The sequence below is a fragment of the Choristoneura fumiferana genome, chromosome 22, assembly GCF_025370935.1.
Source record: "Choristoneura fumiferana chromosome 22, NRCan_CFum_1, whole genome shotgun sequence".
Taxonomy (NCBI): Eukaryota; Metazoa; Arthropoda; class Insecta; order Lepidoptera; family Tortricidae; genus Choristoneura; species Choristoneura fumiferana.
The window spans coordinates 10169507-10186480 of NC_133493.1; the positions used below are offsets into that span (position 1 = coordinate 10169507).

A 16974-nucleotide genomic window follows, 5' to 3' on the forward strand; every position below is an offset into this window, starting at 1 on the left:
CCCCTACCTGGCGCGGGACGACGAGCCGTCCCCGGCGCCCGACGAGCGCGGCCGATCAGCCTCCGCTGGCGCCCACCACCGCACCCGCCCGAGACCCCTCCGCTACCAATCCCTCGAGAGAGACTACGACAGATCCTACGCCCCTCCGCCCCCTCCTGAAGATGACTACTACCGGCGCGAACCCCTCCTCTCTTCCTTGGAGAGCTGCAATCTCAGAATTCCGATCTGCAGCGCGAGCTCGGGAACCTCAAGAAGGAACTAGAACTAACCAATCAGAAGCTCGGATCCAGCATGCATAGTATTAAGACCTTTTGGAGTCCGGAGCTGAAGAAAGAGCGAGCGCTGCGGAAAGAAGAGAGCGCAAAATACAGCCTTATCAACGACCAACTGAAGCTGCTCAATCAGGAAAACCAGGTCAGTGTTTTACAGCAAAATTGCAACTTAACATGCCTTGACCTGTGTCAATGAAACCACACAAACGGATGGCAAACGAGCAAGTGGGTCTCCTGATGGTAAGAGATCCTTACCGCCCATAAACATCCGCAACACCAGGGGCATTGCAGATGCGTTGCCAACCTAGAGGCCTAACATGGAATACCTCAACTGCCAGTAATTACACCGGCTGTCTTACTCTCCACGCCGAAACACAACGGTGCAAGCACTGCAGCTTCACGGCATGATTAGCGAGCAAGATGGTGGTAGCAATCCGGGCGGACCTTGCACAAGGTCCTACCACCTACTCCATATTTTTAACCTTTGGTACTGATCAGTGCAAAATTGAAGGCTCTCTTTTTCTATTTTAATCATAATCCACGTTATTGATATTATTAGAGAAAGAAGAGGCTGTGTATGTAGGTTTTTTTTACCTTCCGCATTATAAAGGTAATAGCTGCCTGTATTTCCTTTTTCTTATGATGATTCTCCAACTAGAGAAGATTGGCAGTCAATCTGTATCTGTTTAAATGTCAACCTACTTCAATTTGAAACTTCTATATTTCACCAAGCGGCCGATAGCGGAACTAAAGTTATGTTTCCTCGTCTACTGCTCTAACTTGCGAGCTTATTGTTATAAGTAACATCTTCATGCCTAACTATTGGCATATTAGTTTTCTAAATACGAGTATCTAATACCAGCTCTATAAGGACTTTAAATCAAGTTCGTACAGTCACCAGCACCAGTATCTGACACAACAAGCATGCATAAATACTGATACGGCTCTATTTCTAGGGCCGGAAGGACGTGTCAGATATTTTTGATGGCTCCTCAGTAGCAGATATTAATGCTGATGACTGTACCTACCAATAAAAAGTCCTCTAGATACGAGTAGGTATATTTGTTACAGGATGTAGATTGTGATTACCTTTATTGGGCTCTTGTAATAAATTTATGTATATCTATATAATGTAATTCATTATGTAAACCATAAATCATTACATTAATAACCTAACCAACAAAAGTTGTAAAACCCCCGACTTTGTCACTTCAAACTTCAATATCTCAAAAAGGGCTGAACAGATTTTGATGCAAATGTCTAAGAACCATCGCTAGAAAACCAGCTTTCAAATAATGTTTGGCATTCAAATTGGTCCACCCGTTTAAGAGCTATGGTGCCACAGACAGAAACACATAGCGTTCAAACTTATAACAATACCCCTTAAAACCCCTCTTTTTGCGTCGGGGGGATCGTGACCACAAAACGCTCGAATAATGTCCCATCTATGACCTCATTTCCTTACTTTTGGGGTTCCGTAGCCAAAATGGCAAAAACGGAACACTTATAGTAAAGATACGGATATGCCTTTGCGTGAGAAGTTTTAAAAAGCCTCATTTATATTCAAGTTTATCATCAATATGGATGACTTTACAATCGTTGCAGGCACAGAAGTCATCAAAATTATGAAATTAATTACAGTGACCGTCATCCAATACCATACCTATAGTAATGAACTTAAAAAATTTCCTTGCTAACCCGCGACCTTACGATAGCTAAGCTCTGTTAAGGTCGCGGGTGAGCAAGGAAATTCTTTTAGTTCATTGATATGGACCTCCGCAAAGTAACGCCTGATTCAATAAATTATTCATACCTACAGTACTTATAGGTTATAGGTCCTAAAAATTTGTTATTAGTTCTTCAATTAAATAGATTATCAAAAAATACTGGACAGGTTTTTTTTGTAAGTAAATTAATCCAAAAAATAAAAAAAGATATAACCAGTTAAATGAAACAAGAAATGAAATGAAAATGAAAAAGTGCTGGTTCTGCTTCTTCGCCCAATTATTGTTTGCCAAATGTTTCATTTCCCAACTCAACTTTCTCCGAAACCAAAAAAATTTCTGTGTTTTTTCTTTATGATTTTATAGAACACGTAGGTTAGGTTAGGTTTGTTTTATAAAAGTTCCGAAAAAACATGGTCTCATAGAAAATTGTGAGTTGAGAAAGGCAGAGAACCGTAAAAGTGTTTATTCCAATATTTTTTTAAACAGGAGTTAAACTAAGGGTCTCGTGATAGAAACTTTTCATAGTGACACATTGTTAATTGCTACAAGTCGTACCTACTATCTGCTCAATCTTTTTCTAAAGTTTCCGTCTTCCACTAGACTATACGCTCTGCTAAAAGCACCCTCTACCCCCTTAACCCTGGATGGGTGCCCCGAGCACCATACTTTCTTTGGTTTGTTTCCTTTTCTTTATAAGAAATGTGAATTGAAGCCATATTACTTTTATGTTAGGAAGATTTTAAAATATCAACCAAGTTCGTAAACATACCTGTGCACGACTGTGCATATATAACCTTGTTTTTCTATGTCTTTTGTTCCTTTTTTTATGATTAGTATTGTCTTTGGATTGCTAGAATAATGTCAATTGAAAAATAAAAGATTTGGTTACAAAATATGCTAATATTGTTTCTATTTTAATATTAGTAGACCAAATAATGGTCCTTCTGTTAATATAACAAATAATACAACCAGTGTAATACAGTGCAGTGCTACAAAATGGTTGTCACACGTAGCCAAACAAAATTAATACAATCGGCTACAGATAATCAGGAACCTCCTTCAGGTAATGTTTCAAGGCACGTACAAATACCTCAAGGCCCCAGTGAGAGCGAAGCAGTGACATCGCGGGAACACCAAACTGATTCCGCCACTGCCGCGCCCGTGGCCGGCCCCTCAAATACACGCTCGACAACATCGCGCACGAGCCGCTCCTCGGCGACGGTTACTGCGAGGAAACTCGCAGTAGAGGCACAGCACGCCCGTCACCTCGCACAATTGGAGTTGCATGCCAGAAAAGTGGAGCTCGAGCGGAGGACGGCCGAGCTGGAATACCAGGCTGAGCTCGCAGCTATTGACGCGTGTAGTGAACATGGTTCCGTTAGTAGTAGGAGGCATAATAGTGTCAAAGAATGGGTACAATCTACAGCCAGCCGTACTGGCATGCCCGAAATTTGTAATGACACCTTTAACATGTTGCCTTATGGTTATAACCAAATCGGCAACCCAACTGTAGGCTCAGGAACAGGTGAGTTAAATAATAATGCTATTCCTCAGCATGTGCCTACTAACTCTGCCTACTATTTACAGATTCCTTTACCGAGCTTGAACATCGACAAGAATGACACGATCCACCATCCATCGTTACCATCGTTATTAGCAGCGGAACAGCCGACGACGTCCCAGCCCAATAATTGCCGAGACATCTACGAGGCGACCGACTGTACTACTCCGGTCAATTTCTGCTCTCATGACGGCGTGGATAACGTGTCTCGATTAGTAAAGACATTTGAACGTTTGGTAAATAAAGTCGAACCTAGTAAACGCAATAAATATAAAATAAAGCTTCCGACCTATGACGGCAAGTCCCCTATGGACTGGCTTGTTTTTAAAAGGTCATACTTCGACTCGAACAAATCATTCTCAGCAGCAGAAAATGTAGCTCGATTGAGTGCAGCCTTAACAGGGGTCGCGCGTGATGCGGTCTGCATGCTTCTTGCAACAGCGCCAGAACCCGACATCATAATAGCAGAGTTGGACAGTCGTTTTGGACGACCAGAGCAGATAGTGTTGCGGGAAGTTGCAGCGATTCGCGCCCTGCCCAGAATCACCGGCGACCTAAAGGACCTAGCAACGTTTGCCGCTCGTGTGCGTAACTGCGTTGAAGTAGTCAAGCTGTTGAACGAAACCGACTATTTACGTTCACCGGAATTATTTAGCGCACTTATCAACAAACTTCATCCGCTCCTACGCACACGATGGCTAGACTACGCCGCAGCACAGGCTTCCACCGCGGCGCCGTCTAGCAGCGCAAAAGTAGAGTTATTATCCCATTTTTTGTCGCGAGAAGTGGATCTACACATAAAGTTCGATTCACCGGCCGATGTCCCACACGTGCAGCGAGAACGCACGCACGCTACATCGGAATCAGAACCAGGGCTACGTAAGTATTCTGATACAGGTAATACACCTAAAAACAGGAAAAAATATCAGAGCATTGTGTGTGCACTTTGTAAACAAAGTCATGACTTGTCATTATGTGACACCTTCAAAGCAATGACAGTAGATGATAGGTGGAGTTTCATTAAAGAAAATAAAATATGTTATCGATGTTTGCAAAGAGGTTCGCATAGTTTTAGGTTGTGCAACAAAAATAAAAATAAGTGCGAAATAAATGATTGTCATCGCAAACATCACACTTTGTTACACAATCCAAACTTCCTTCCCATAACATCGGATCGCAAAAATGAACGCGCTAATTACGCACAAGCCACACCTTCATTAATGTCAAATACAACTAGCTCAAACGACACAAGTCATGAAAGGGACGTTACCGCTCACACCACCGCTAACCCGAGTTCTCTTAGTCCAATCAACGTTAATCCTACATCTCGGCCTCTCTTGAAGATAGTCGCAGTTACAGTCTCCGGGCCAGCAGGAAGTGTTGACACGTTTGCCCTCTTGGATGACGGGTCGACGTCATCATTTATAGATTCTGACATTTGCTCTCGTATCGGTGTACGAGGACCGGAAGGGCAAATCCACGTTGATTGTGTGGGTGGTTTACATCGAGAAGCGTCAGTACAATATGTTGATTTTGAGATAAAAGGCCGACACACTAGTCAAACATTTTCAGTATATAGAGCACGGTCGATTGAAAACTTAGGACTAGCATGCAAGCAGTCAGTCAAGTCAGTTGATTTGCGGCAATATCCGTACCTAACAGACTTATGCGCTGAATTGTGTTACGACAATGCTATTCCTACGTTAATAATAGGGATTGATAACTGGCATTTGTCGGTTGCGATCGCCATCAGGAAAGGCACAAAGTCGCAACCTGCAGCAATTCAAACGGCGTTAGGTTGGGTTCTTTTTGGATTCACCAGTTCTAAAACTAAGCCAATTGACTCGCTATATCACGCCTTTTCAATTGATTCTGAAAACCCTAGGTCTGAGCTCGAAGAGCTTATTAAAGCTCAATACAAATTAGATGGCATCGGAATCACCAAGTACGAGGCACGTAGCACCGATGATCAACGTGCGCTAGAAATTTTAGATCGCACCGCTCGTCGACTTCCTTCCGGGCGTTTTGAAGTAGGTTTACTTTGGAAATCAGACCAACTTACCGCGCCTGAAAGTTACCCCTTAGCATTGTCGAGGTTCAAATGCTTGGAGAAAAAGATGTCTAGGGAGCCCGACTATGCTGAGCGGTACCGAAAAAACATTCAGGACACACTGGATAAAGGTTACGCCGAAGAATGCACCGGGGCAGAACCTTCGGGTATATGTTGGTATTTACCACATTTTGGGGTGATAAATGCCAATAAACCCGCAAAACTTCGCGTAGTTCATGACGCAGCTGCGCGGTCTCAGGGAGTGTCTCTAAATTCAATGTTACTTACAGGGCCTGATCTTTTACAAAATCAGCTTAGTATTTTGATGCGTTTTAGGGAAGGACGGATCGCCCTATCAGCTGATATCAAGGAAATGTTTCCACAAGTAAAAATAATAGATAAAGATAGGGACGCTCAACGATTCTTGTGGCGCGACGATCTTTCCGGCCCTATTAAGACCTTTCGCATGAGCTCAATGATTTTTGGTGCCTGTTCAAGTCCCTCGACTGCAATCTATATAACTAACCTAAACGCATCAGAGTTTCGAAAAGAGTTCCCCGAGACCGTGGAGGTTATTAAAAGCGATACCTACATGGACGATTTTATCAGCAGTGTTGACAACGTGGAGAAAGCAAATCGTCTAGCCACTGAAGTGGTAACCATTTATAAACGTGGCGGGTTTGAAATGCGCGGCTGGACTACAAACAAGCCAGAAGCTGTAGCCTCGTTGCCGGACGATTTGCTATCAGACACTGTCAACAATATAACACAAGACGTGGATTTGTGTAAGGATGCCATTTCCCGCACTTTGGGTCTCATTTGGCAACCTCTTCATGACGAGTTGACATTTAACTCTGGCCTATCGAAAGACTCATGTGCCCCTTTAACCAAGCGCCAAGCCCTTACACAAGTCATGCGCATCTATGATCCTTTAGGGATATTATCACCGATTGTAGTAAAAGGTCGAATTCTCTTTCAAATTTTGTGGCGAAAGGGATTGGAATGGGACGAACAGCTTTGCGAGGTGGATTGCAAGGCGTGGCACGAGTGGTTCGAAAGCCTAAAGTCAATTTCAGATATACGAATACCTCGGTGGTATAATATGAGTAACGTGGAAGTGGTAGAACGGGAATTGCACGTGTTCTGCGATGCAAGCGAGTTGGCGTATACCGCTGTCGCATACTGGCGATATGTTCATGTCTCTGGCCAAGTTACGCTAGCACTTATTGCCAGCAAAATACGCGTAGCACCGTTAAAACCAGCGTCTATTCCAAGGTTAGAACTTCAAGGCAGTTTGATAGCCACTCGCCTTGCCACATTTATTTGTGAGTCTCACCGCGCTAAACCCAGCCGACGTTACTTTTGGACTGACTCGATGTCTGTATTGGGTTGGTTGCGAAGTGACGCTCGGAAATATAAGCCCTTTGTGGCAAATCGAGTAGGCGAAATTTTGGAAAACAGCTCTGTGGCCGAATGGCGGTGGGTCCCCACGGACCTCAATGTTGCTGACGATGCTACACGTATTAAACCTAGTACATTTGGTGTAGATTCACGCTGGATATCTGGCCCAGGATTTTTACTCACTGATCCAAGTGACTGGCCTCCTAATCCATCAAATAGTGGCACCGTTGGACCACTCGATCAAATAGAGTTAAAACCATTAGAGCGCACCATCAAATCATCATCTGCACGCTTAAATTCATCTTCGACTTCAGCACTTAGTAATGTTGCTTGCCACTACAATGAAGTAAACGAGTTTCCCGTAGCTGTAGTTGCGGATCCGACACATTTTAGTTCTTGGTTGAAACTAGTAAGGGCAACCGCTAGAGCTCATCAGTTCATTGCTGCATGCATCACAAGGGTCAGGGGCAATTCTGGGAACTTTATCCTCCCCCCATATAACCCTTCGGCGGTCACATCTCAGACTACCCTGCGGCAACTTAATGTTCAAGCTTTAGAATTGGCAGAAACCCATATTTTACGTCATAGTCAAAAGAACACCTTCAACCACGAACTGCAATGCTTACTACGTGGCCGGCCCATATCGCCGAAAAGTCGTCTGGCGAAATTGTCACCGGCTATAAACCACGATGGTTTGCTGTATTTGAAAGGGCGCACAGCTGCTGTTGAACACGTTCCTACTCAAACCGTCTACCCTATTCTGCTCGACGGCAAGGACCCTGCCGTACGCCTGCTGATCGGCCATTATCACAAGAAGTTCGCCCACGCCTACGCCGAAACTGTCATAAATGAGCTTCGCCAACAATATTGGATCATAGGGTTAAGGAACGCTGTCAGATCAGTTGTACATACATGTCAGCTATGCAAGTTGTTGCGTGGACAACCGCTACAGCCTCCTATGGGAGATTTACCGAGAGCCCGACTCGCGCACCATCATCGCGCCTTCACTTTCACTGGTGTCGATTACTTTGGCCCCCTTCAAGTAAAAATTGGCCGTAGACGAGAGAAGAGATGGGTCGCATTATTCACTTGCCTTACCTCGCGGGCTTTACACCTTGAAGTGGTTTACAGCTTGTCTGCCGATGCTGCTATTATGTGCCTTCGCCGTTTTATCGCACAAAGAGGGACACCGAGCCAGATATACTCCGATAACGGAACTTCCTTCGTCGCCGCAAACCGACAGTTACGTGCACTTTATAATGAAGCCGTTGCTGACTATGCTGCTAATGAAAAAAGCCTCCCGACTGCAACTATTTCGATTGGAGACCCTGTCCTCATTGCCGATGGAGATCTACCGAGGGGCACGTGGCCACGGGGCATAGTTTCACGTACATTCCCAGGCCGAGATGGAGTGCTAAGAGTGGTTTACATAAGGACTGCCGCAGGGACGTTACGTCGGCCTTAAAAAAAGTTGTTCTCTTGTAAAATGGGGGAGGATGTGCACGACTGTGCATATATAACCTTGTTTTTCTATGTCTTTTGTTCCTTTTTTTATGATTAGTATTGTCTTTGGATTGCTAGAATAATGTCAATTGAAAAATAAAAGATTTGGTTACAAAATATGCTAATATCGTTTCTATTTTAATATTAGTAGACCAAAATACCTAACGAAAGAGTTCTGTTACTCTAAGTCTAAAAATGAAGTTGTTTTTTGGTTTAAAACTTCCCCTACCTCACTTCATGGTAGGTAAGTGCAGATATAGCCAAAGATGAAGTACACTAATTTAATGAATCAGGTGTTACTTTGCGGAGGTTCTTATCTTATGACTATAAACAATTAAGTGTGTGCTTTCGATAGCTCCTTCCTATGTAAATGTGTGCAGCTCCGCGCCTCCACACTGTAAGAACACACACAAACCCAACTATCACCACCACCACACTTTGCTGACGCGTTTCGAACTCAACCAGAGTTCATCATCGGAGTAACACAACCGTCCATCACGCTACCATATACCACGCAATAATATGCATGCAGCTATTTCGTCGGGCAATTATCACGCACAGTTTTATCGCGCGTTCGATATATTACTCGTTTGTTGTCGTTGCGTAACTCGTACCGGCTACAAAGTGGCGGCCATTAGTGCTGGCATCGGTGTCAATGACCCTTAGAAACTGAATAAACTGAGGAAAATCTTAACCCAGTGATGAAGTGGACAAACCCTATGGCGGCGTTGTATGAGCGTTTGTGTAGGTACAGTCGAGTTCATAAACTTGTGAGCAAAAATTTGATCAAAAATATCTGAACACGCTTCTACGCCGTTAACAATAGAGTCGTGTTTAGATACCTATTTTTGATCAAATTTTTGCTCACGAGTTTATGAACTCGACTGTAATTAACTTCAAAAGTCACATTTCGATCAAATAACAGATAGGTCAAAAAATTTACCATGGGACCTAACCTAAGAAGGTTAAAGGATATTAAAGCTAAATCTGGGACTAGTACAGTCCTGGGGGCCTTCACAAGGGAAATATCCAAATTTTGATGGGACAGCAAGTTTGCTGTTTGTTGTACAGATTACCATTTCTACAGATTCCCAATTTTACGGATTCCCATTTCTACAATTTCCCAATTTTACTAATAAAATGATTCTGGCGCTTCGCCGGCCGCCGCCGCGGCACGTTCATTCGCTCGCTCAGCTCTCGCGTTGTAGAGTGACAGTGTTATAGAATAGAATCAATTTATTGATACAGTTAATTACATTTTATGAATAAATTAAACCGATCTTATAAATATAGCACTGCGACAGTTTTCTTACTTACATAAAATATCCCGTGACATCTAAATACACACTAGCCTTATTCCTAACTACTCCTTGCTTCGTCCATCATCGTACCTTAAGGAGACCTTTAAGAGAAGTCTCTTCGTTCCATTCTCCATACAAACGTAGTCCCGGTCTCATTTGAAAACTAGGCAACAGAAATAAATGAAATTTTGTAAGTAAAGACTAGACGTAATTGTTTATGCCTGTGGTTTTTCAGATTTTCATATAAATGTCTAATATCAGAATTACAGGTGCTCAAAAGTCGACAAAAAAAGATGACAACTTTGCACGAGAATTACAGACTAATAAAGCATTTTTACAAAAATCTGGAAAAATCACAGGCATAGAAAATATAATGAATATCTTGATTGTAAAATATCATTGATTTCTGTGCTATACTTTTCGTATAATATGAGGACAACGAAACCCAAAATTCAACCGTCCAAATCTTGAAAAGCCTACAGCTATCTCGATATAAATTACGGACGTCGTTGCGGAAGGCATGGGGGGGACGGCTGCGAGCGCTTATATGTCACGAGCGATAAAGACAGCAATATCCCAAACGAATACCTAACGCAGCGCGCCCGGCAGGGAAACTTCTCTTAGGTAAAATGAGTTGGGAATCTGTCGAATCGAGAATATGTTCAGTTGGCAATCTATAAAAATGGAATAAAAAGAAAAATCTGCAGAATTTTTGGAACAAGCATTTTATACGTAAGAGGCCTGCATTCCTTAGCTCCCCCAAGGCCTCCAGGCCTCTTAATCCGGCTCTACTAAAGGATATTGGTAAAGTGGAAGCAGATTTGGTACCAATTTGCAACCAACTTCACGTCTAAGTAGGACGCCACGGATCAGTGTGAGCTTAGCCTAATAGCGAAGTTCGAAGCGACAACGCCCGATTTGAATAACGTTCGAGGAGACGTTAAGCTGCTTGACACAAAGCACTTATGACAAATCAGTGTTGCCAGATAGAATATGAAAAATACACTAGAAACTTAGTACCTTGTTCAGCAAATTGCGATGCCCTTGCAGGGTTTATGTTGGCGCATGTATTTAATAGATTTAGGATCTTTTAAATAACGTAATTGCAATAAACTATAACTGACGATGACTCCCTGCATAATAATCATTAGATCTTGAAAATATATTTCTAATATCTAATACTTTTAAATAATACAATACAATATTAAATGACTCTTTATTGTACACCACAAATAGGTGAGGTACACAGAGAAAATTACATGGTAAGCAATAGACCCTTATTATCTCTTCAGAACAAACTCTACCAGGCAACATTTTTTAACAGAAAGAAGTGAGGTCTAGATTACAGCAGATGATGCAATTTTCAGCAATACCTATAATATCTATAATGATCTTCTTCTTCTTCTTTAGGTGCCATCTCCGGAGGTCGGCTATCATTAGTGCTATCCTTATCTTCGACACAGCAGCTCAGAACAGGGATCTTGTGCTAACGTTGAACCATGTCCGGAGATTTTTAAGCCAGGAAGTACGCCTTCAACCGGGCGGTCGCTTTACTTGGATTTTCCCTTGCATGATGAGTTGGAGTAGGTCGTATTTATCATTACGCATTATGTGACCAAAATACTACCTTTTTGTTAACCAAAACTCTATCATTTGACACTATCCGTCTATGATATTTTCAGAATTCTTTTGTACCCCTTTAGTTCAAAAGCCTCCAAACGGTTGCAACCTATATAACGACTATAATAATGGTTATCTATATGATATCTACCTTTTAATGAGCAATTCATGTATTATTAGTTCTTTTAGGGACCTCAGAAACTGCTCTATTGAGTTCTTGGGAATTGGAAATGGGAAATTGCTATGTGGGGTTTTCCGAAAAACCAAGCTTGGTCTTATTCCGGGCGGCAATTTTGGGGGGCGGCAAAATTCTATAATAAATAATAGGTACTGAATATATCTACGAGTAGATAATATATTTTACAGTTTTGTGGCACCTACCATTCGGACCGATTAGAATGATCACGAAATTTTCCATTACTTATACCTACTGTGACAAAATCACAATTTTATTTCCTTCCCGGGCATCTGATACCCAAGCTACGCACTGTAATGTCAGACATGGCACGTATATTATATAATACACTTAATATATGAGCGATAAGTCTGCCAGCTTCTTGAATATGTGAGCGATCTATGGCTAACCTACATACAATTTTTATGAGTAAAGTTTGTGCCAAAAACACCCTTATAGTCCTCCTTTCAACCCCCTCGTTTTGATCCCGTGCCAATGTCGCTTGGCAAATAAAGTCATCTCAACTGCTTTAATTGGGGGTCAAAGAACTTAGACCGAATAAAAATTTTTGTTCAGTAACCGTTACTAAGCTTGTTTTAGTTGAAGACAACTTTTAAACAGAATTTTGGGACTTAAAAGTTGGTTTTAAAAGGCAGTATATAACACCCATTACCTTATTTTCGACTATTACGAGTACCTAACCAATAGATCTGGCTTTTTACAGTATTTCTGAAATGTGATCAACATTCCTCACCTTGCTCTTCTGACCCTTTTATCCATCTACTCGAAATAAATCCTCTTTGTCAGCTTACTTTCACACGTTCTCTCAGCATGTCCAAGCTGCCAAAGTCTACCTTTCTCAATCTTAGTCACTATCCTCTTTTATATTCTTTATCCTCGACGGATTATATTTCAGAGAAAATCAGCGATCACTCTCGCCATTTTCTCGCTTTTCTATACATCTCTTTCCAGCTTCGTTGGTTAAACAGAGACCCAAACAACCCCGGAAACCATTACCGCCCGGATCTCAATTATTCCCTTACAATTAAACTGTTTTCATAAAGCATTCTTTCACCGAGTTACACAATTGCCTAAGCTTTCGAAAATAGGCCTTGACGCGGTGAAGTAAGGTCCTCTAGAACTGCTAGTTTAAGTGGTTTCCGCCTCATTATATAGCACCTTTTTCAACTGGCCGGAATAAAATTGAATACTTGGTTCCATGAGACTGCAGGAAAATCGGTAAATGGTGATAGACGATCTGCGACATTTGAACAAGGTGGTTACCAAATATTCAAGCTGCTATGCTTCAAGCTATATTAAAAGGTTCAATTGGAATTGATGATCTAAGCAGATCCCATATAACATCATTTAAAACATTAGCTTTATCTTACGGCTTCGCTCTCGTAAAATAACAAAACCGTCCAAGAGCGTGTCGGACACGCCCAAAACGATTTTAGAGGGGAGTTGGACACTCGAATTTAATGAAAATGTGCACTTTAAAGTTGAATATTTCGCAAAATCTATATATAATAAAAAATAGTCTTAGCAAGCCCTAATGGTTTTAAAAGACCTATCCAACGATAACTCACACTATAGGGTTCGATGAGAAAAAAAAATCACCCACATGTTATGACTATGGAAGGTACCCTAAAAAAAATTTTTTTTTTATATTTTTTATTATACCATTTTGTCGGCATAGTTTATATATATCCCTGCAAAATTACAGCTTTATAGCACTGATTATAGTCCCTGAGCAAAGCCGCGGACAGACGGACGGACAGACAGACAGAAAGACAGACAGACAGACAGACATGGCGAAACTATAAGGGTTACGTTTTTGCCATTTTGGCTCCGGAACCCTAAAAATTATAGCTCTATCACAAGACACTTTTGAAAAATCCCTTCTTATGTCAGCCGAGTCTTTAATCTTTCCCTCTAGTAACTTTGGCTGTGCGATGTTAGTCAGAACTTTCTTTTTTTATGTAAAACCGCAGCACTCTCCTTTTCATTTGCATGTCGCGTATCGCATGGTTCAAGTTAGCCATCTAAAAGCCTATTATGTACTCGTATTTAAGTACATTTATTTTAAAGGTATCAAACATTGTTCCATATAGCAAAACAGAATTAATAGCGAGTGTTATAGAAATGTCATTGATGGTACCTATTGCCTTCAAATACGTCACAATCGCCTTTACTTACTGGAATTAATAGTTTTGTGTTTCCAAAGAATTTAAGTACTAAATTTCGGGAAGTGAAATGCCTTTTTGAAGCACAGTCTTTACTTCTTCCTTTTCCGCTAATTCTCGCTAAATCTCTAGGTTAAAACATGTTAAGGATAATAATAATAATGATAAATGACTTTTTGTTGGATGACGAGACTGCTTTACGCAATGTCGAATAATTAGCCATCGGCCAATGATTTTCCATAAATGGACCAGGAAAGTTCGATGCCCAGAGAGCACCAGCTCAATCCCTGTTCAGTCGGATCCAAAAGGGAGAGCAATCTCTACAAAAACCAGCCGCTTACTTCGTTCTGCTGACAAAAAAATATAGCCGCCACAAATAAGAGCAAAACGCAAAAGCATATTAAGTAAACCGACGTTAATCCGTTTACTCTATAAAAGCAAAAACCACTTATCAAAGGTTTATCCAACTATGGCAAATCTCCTTACCACAGAGCATGATCTTATTTGTCACGTTAGGTTGGCAGCATTGGCTGTCAGATTTGGCGCGAAGCCAGCCATGACAGGTAGCGTGTACGGTACTTGTTGATTGTTGAATTAAGTGCATTGATTTGATTTAATGAGGAATGTTACGGTAGGCTTATGATTACAATGATTGTGGATTTAGTTTATTCTGGTGCAATTAAGCTCCATCGTTCAACGTCAATTAATGGCACTGTTACAGTTTCTCGTCTCAAGTCGGGTGCGTGTTAAAATTTTCAACTCTCTTCCTTCGAGCTGTTGTCCCCAGGCACAACGTCTCTCTGGAGAGATGTTATATCTATTATAGCCTCTCCCAAACGTATATTTGACTGCAGTAAGTTGCGATTTGAGTAAACGTGTAAACATTGCGTCACGGGAACCGTTTTGTCTGTCTCGAAGTTTGTCGTGTTCCATTTACGTTTGTTGTCGTCAGTTATTTTTAAATTGTTTTTGGAATGCTTAGAATGTCGGCGTGATTCGGCTGTTTATTTTAATCAGTGATGTTAGGTTGATGATTGAGTTAGTTTTAACGTGTGTTTAGTTTATTACACGAGTTAATCTGTCAGAGAAACGGATAGGCATAGGCAATGTTTATTCATGTCACCGTTTTTCTGCTAATATACACACACAATGATCACGCCGTTACTCTCAAATGGGATAGGCAGAGCACACGAAGTACGTTACCGCTTCGGAGCCACTTTAGGTTTTAAGTTTGACAAAAACCAACGACAAAAACTGTACTTACAATAGTTAGTGACAGGTTGCTAGCCTGTCGCCTACGCTATACCTTAACCCAGGGATGGGGAAATAGCGGCCCGCGGGCCAAGTCCGGCCCGCGACAAGATTTAATCCGGCCCGCGATCAAAACCAGTCATCTAAGTTAAATCGACCCGCGATAAACAATATTCAAATATTTCATATATCTGTGAGCAGTAGTAGTAGTAGTAGTAATAGTAGTAGAGCTTCGCAATTTAACCCTTTTTTGGGTAAGTAATAAACTTTGCAAAATATTAAGCTGGGAGAATAAAATGGATTTTTATTCATAATAGTTACTTAGCTGTCTCGCGTCCTTTTCGTAAGTTCAGTTGTACGTCTAATGTACGCTTTATCTATAATTTTAGTAGGACTTCTAGGAAGAAGTCAAACTCAAACCCCCCCCCCCCCACAAAAAAGGCTGTTAAGTTTGACACCAATGTCTGTCTGTCTGTTTGTTTGTGGCATGGATTCAATGAGGTTTTTAACGTGAAAGGGAATTTCTGTTTTTGAGATAATTATTAGAATAGAATAGAAACGTTTATTCGCACTTCGCAAATTACATACAACACAAAATAAACAAGTATAAAGTAAATATTAATCTTAAGAAGGTATTTGCGAAATCGCGAATTGAACTTTGAAATGACAATATAGGGGGATTTCAACTCTTCTAAGTTGATTAGGTTATAAATTAACTAGCTGTTGCCCGCGACTCCGGTAGTATTCATGTATCGCCATCCCGCGGGAACTATGCAACTATCCTATGTCCTTTCCCGAGACTCAAGCTATCTGTATACCGAATTTCATCTAAATCGGTTCAGCGGTTTAGACGTGATTGAGTAACAAAGATCCAAACCTGTAAACATCTTCACAAACTGTCATAATATACCTACATATAATATTAGTAGGAATAGGATGACAGAGACAAAATACTAAGGGGTTAAACTACTTTCGAGTAGCACTTGTCTATCACTTAGAGAAATACCGTATAAGCAAGCACTCAGCAGCACTGCGGGAAAAAATAACGCAGCGCGCTAACCCTCTAGGGTGTCTCGCCTCGCCATCCATAATGTACCTACCTACGTGTAATTGAATAAAAAGGGCAGACACTGAAATTGAAAGGAGATAGTAATCCTGAGTTATTAGGAGAGACAAGATTAACTGTCCATTCGAATAACGCATTTTAATCTTGGAAATAATTAGTTTTTGCTATACGAACACATTTACTTAACTTTTTTTATTAGGCGTCTTTGTAGTGGTTGGATAGACTTGAAGTTTTAGTTACGATCTGAAATGTTAGAATCAGCTGGAAGACGTCCACTGCTGAACAAAAGCCTGTCCCTAGAACGCCACAATGAACGACAATTCACCATTTGGACCCACCGGTTGCCCGCAACTCTCACGATGTCGTCAGTCCATCTAGTAGGAGACCAACGTGTCATCTTCCGGTTCGTGGTTGCCACTCGAGGTCTCTTCTCCCCCAACGGCTAGTTCCTCGAACGATGTCACTTCAACTTGCATATTCTTCGAGTTATGTCGCTGACTTTAGTTCTTCGGCGAAATTTTAGTACGATAAAGGTAAAGATAAAAGATAAAAATATTTTATTTGCTTAAACATGAGTAATAGTTAAATACAGTTGGTACACATAAAAAAGAAAAGAAGTCCTACATGTTTTACCTTGTGGCGTACAAATTGTTTATTGCAGTAAAAGTGCTAATTCAAATAAAAATAAAAGAACTCCATACAACCCTGAATCTACAATACAAAAAACCTATTAAAAAGTCAAAGTGATATTAATGTCCATTTCACAAAAAAATATAAGAATTCCATACAATGCTATAGTATCCTAAATCTTCAAAACAAAACCTACTTATTAAGATAAATGTCAAAAGTGATATTAATGGC

At 41.1% G+C, this 16974-nt stretch overlaps 1 protein-coding gene across 5 annotated transcripts in view; it reads left to right on the forward strand.

Moving 5' to 3' along the window:
* Positions 1 to 291: 291 nt before the first annotated feature.
* The window catches only part of brp (ELKS/RAB6-interacting/CAST family member bruchpilot), a 79828-nt gene continuing 63145 nt past the window's right edge, over positions 292 to 16974 (forward strand). For all 5 annotated transcript variants that reach the window (XM_074104745.1, XM_074104742.1, XM_074104743.1 and 2 more), the window contains exon 1: positions 292 to 414. In XM_074104745.1, the coding sequence (XP_073960846.1) occupies positions 292 to 414 (123 nt within the window). The remainder of the gene's footprint in view (positions 415 to 16974) is intronic.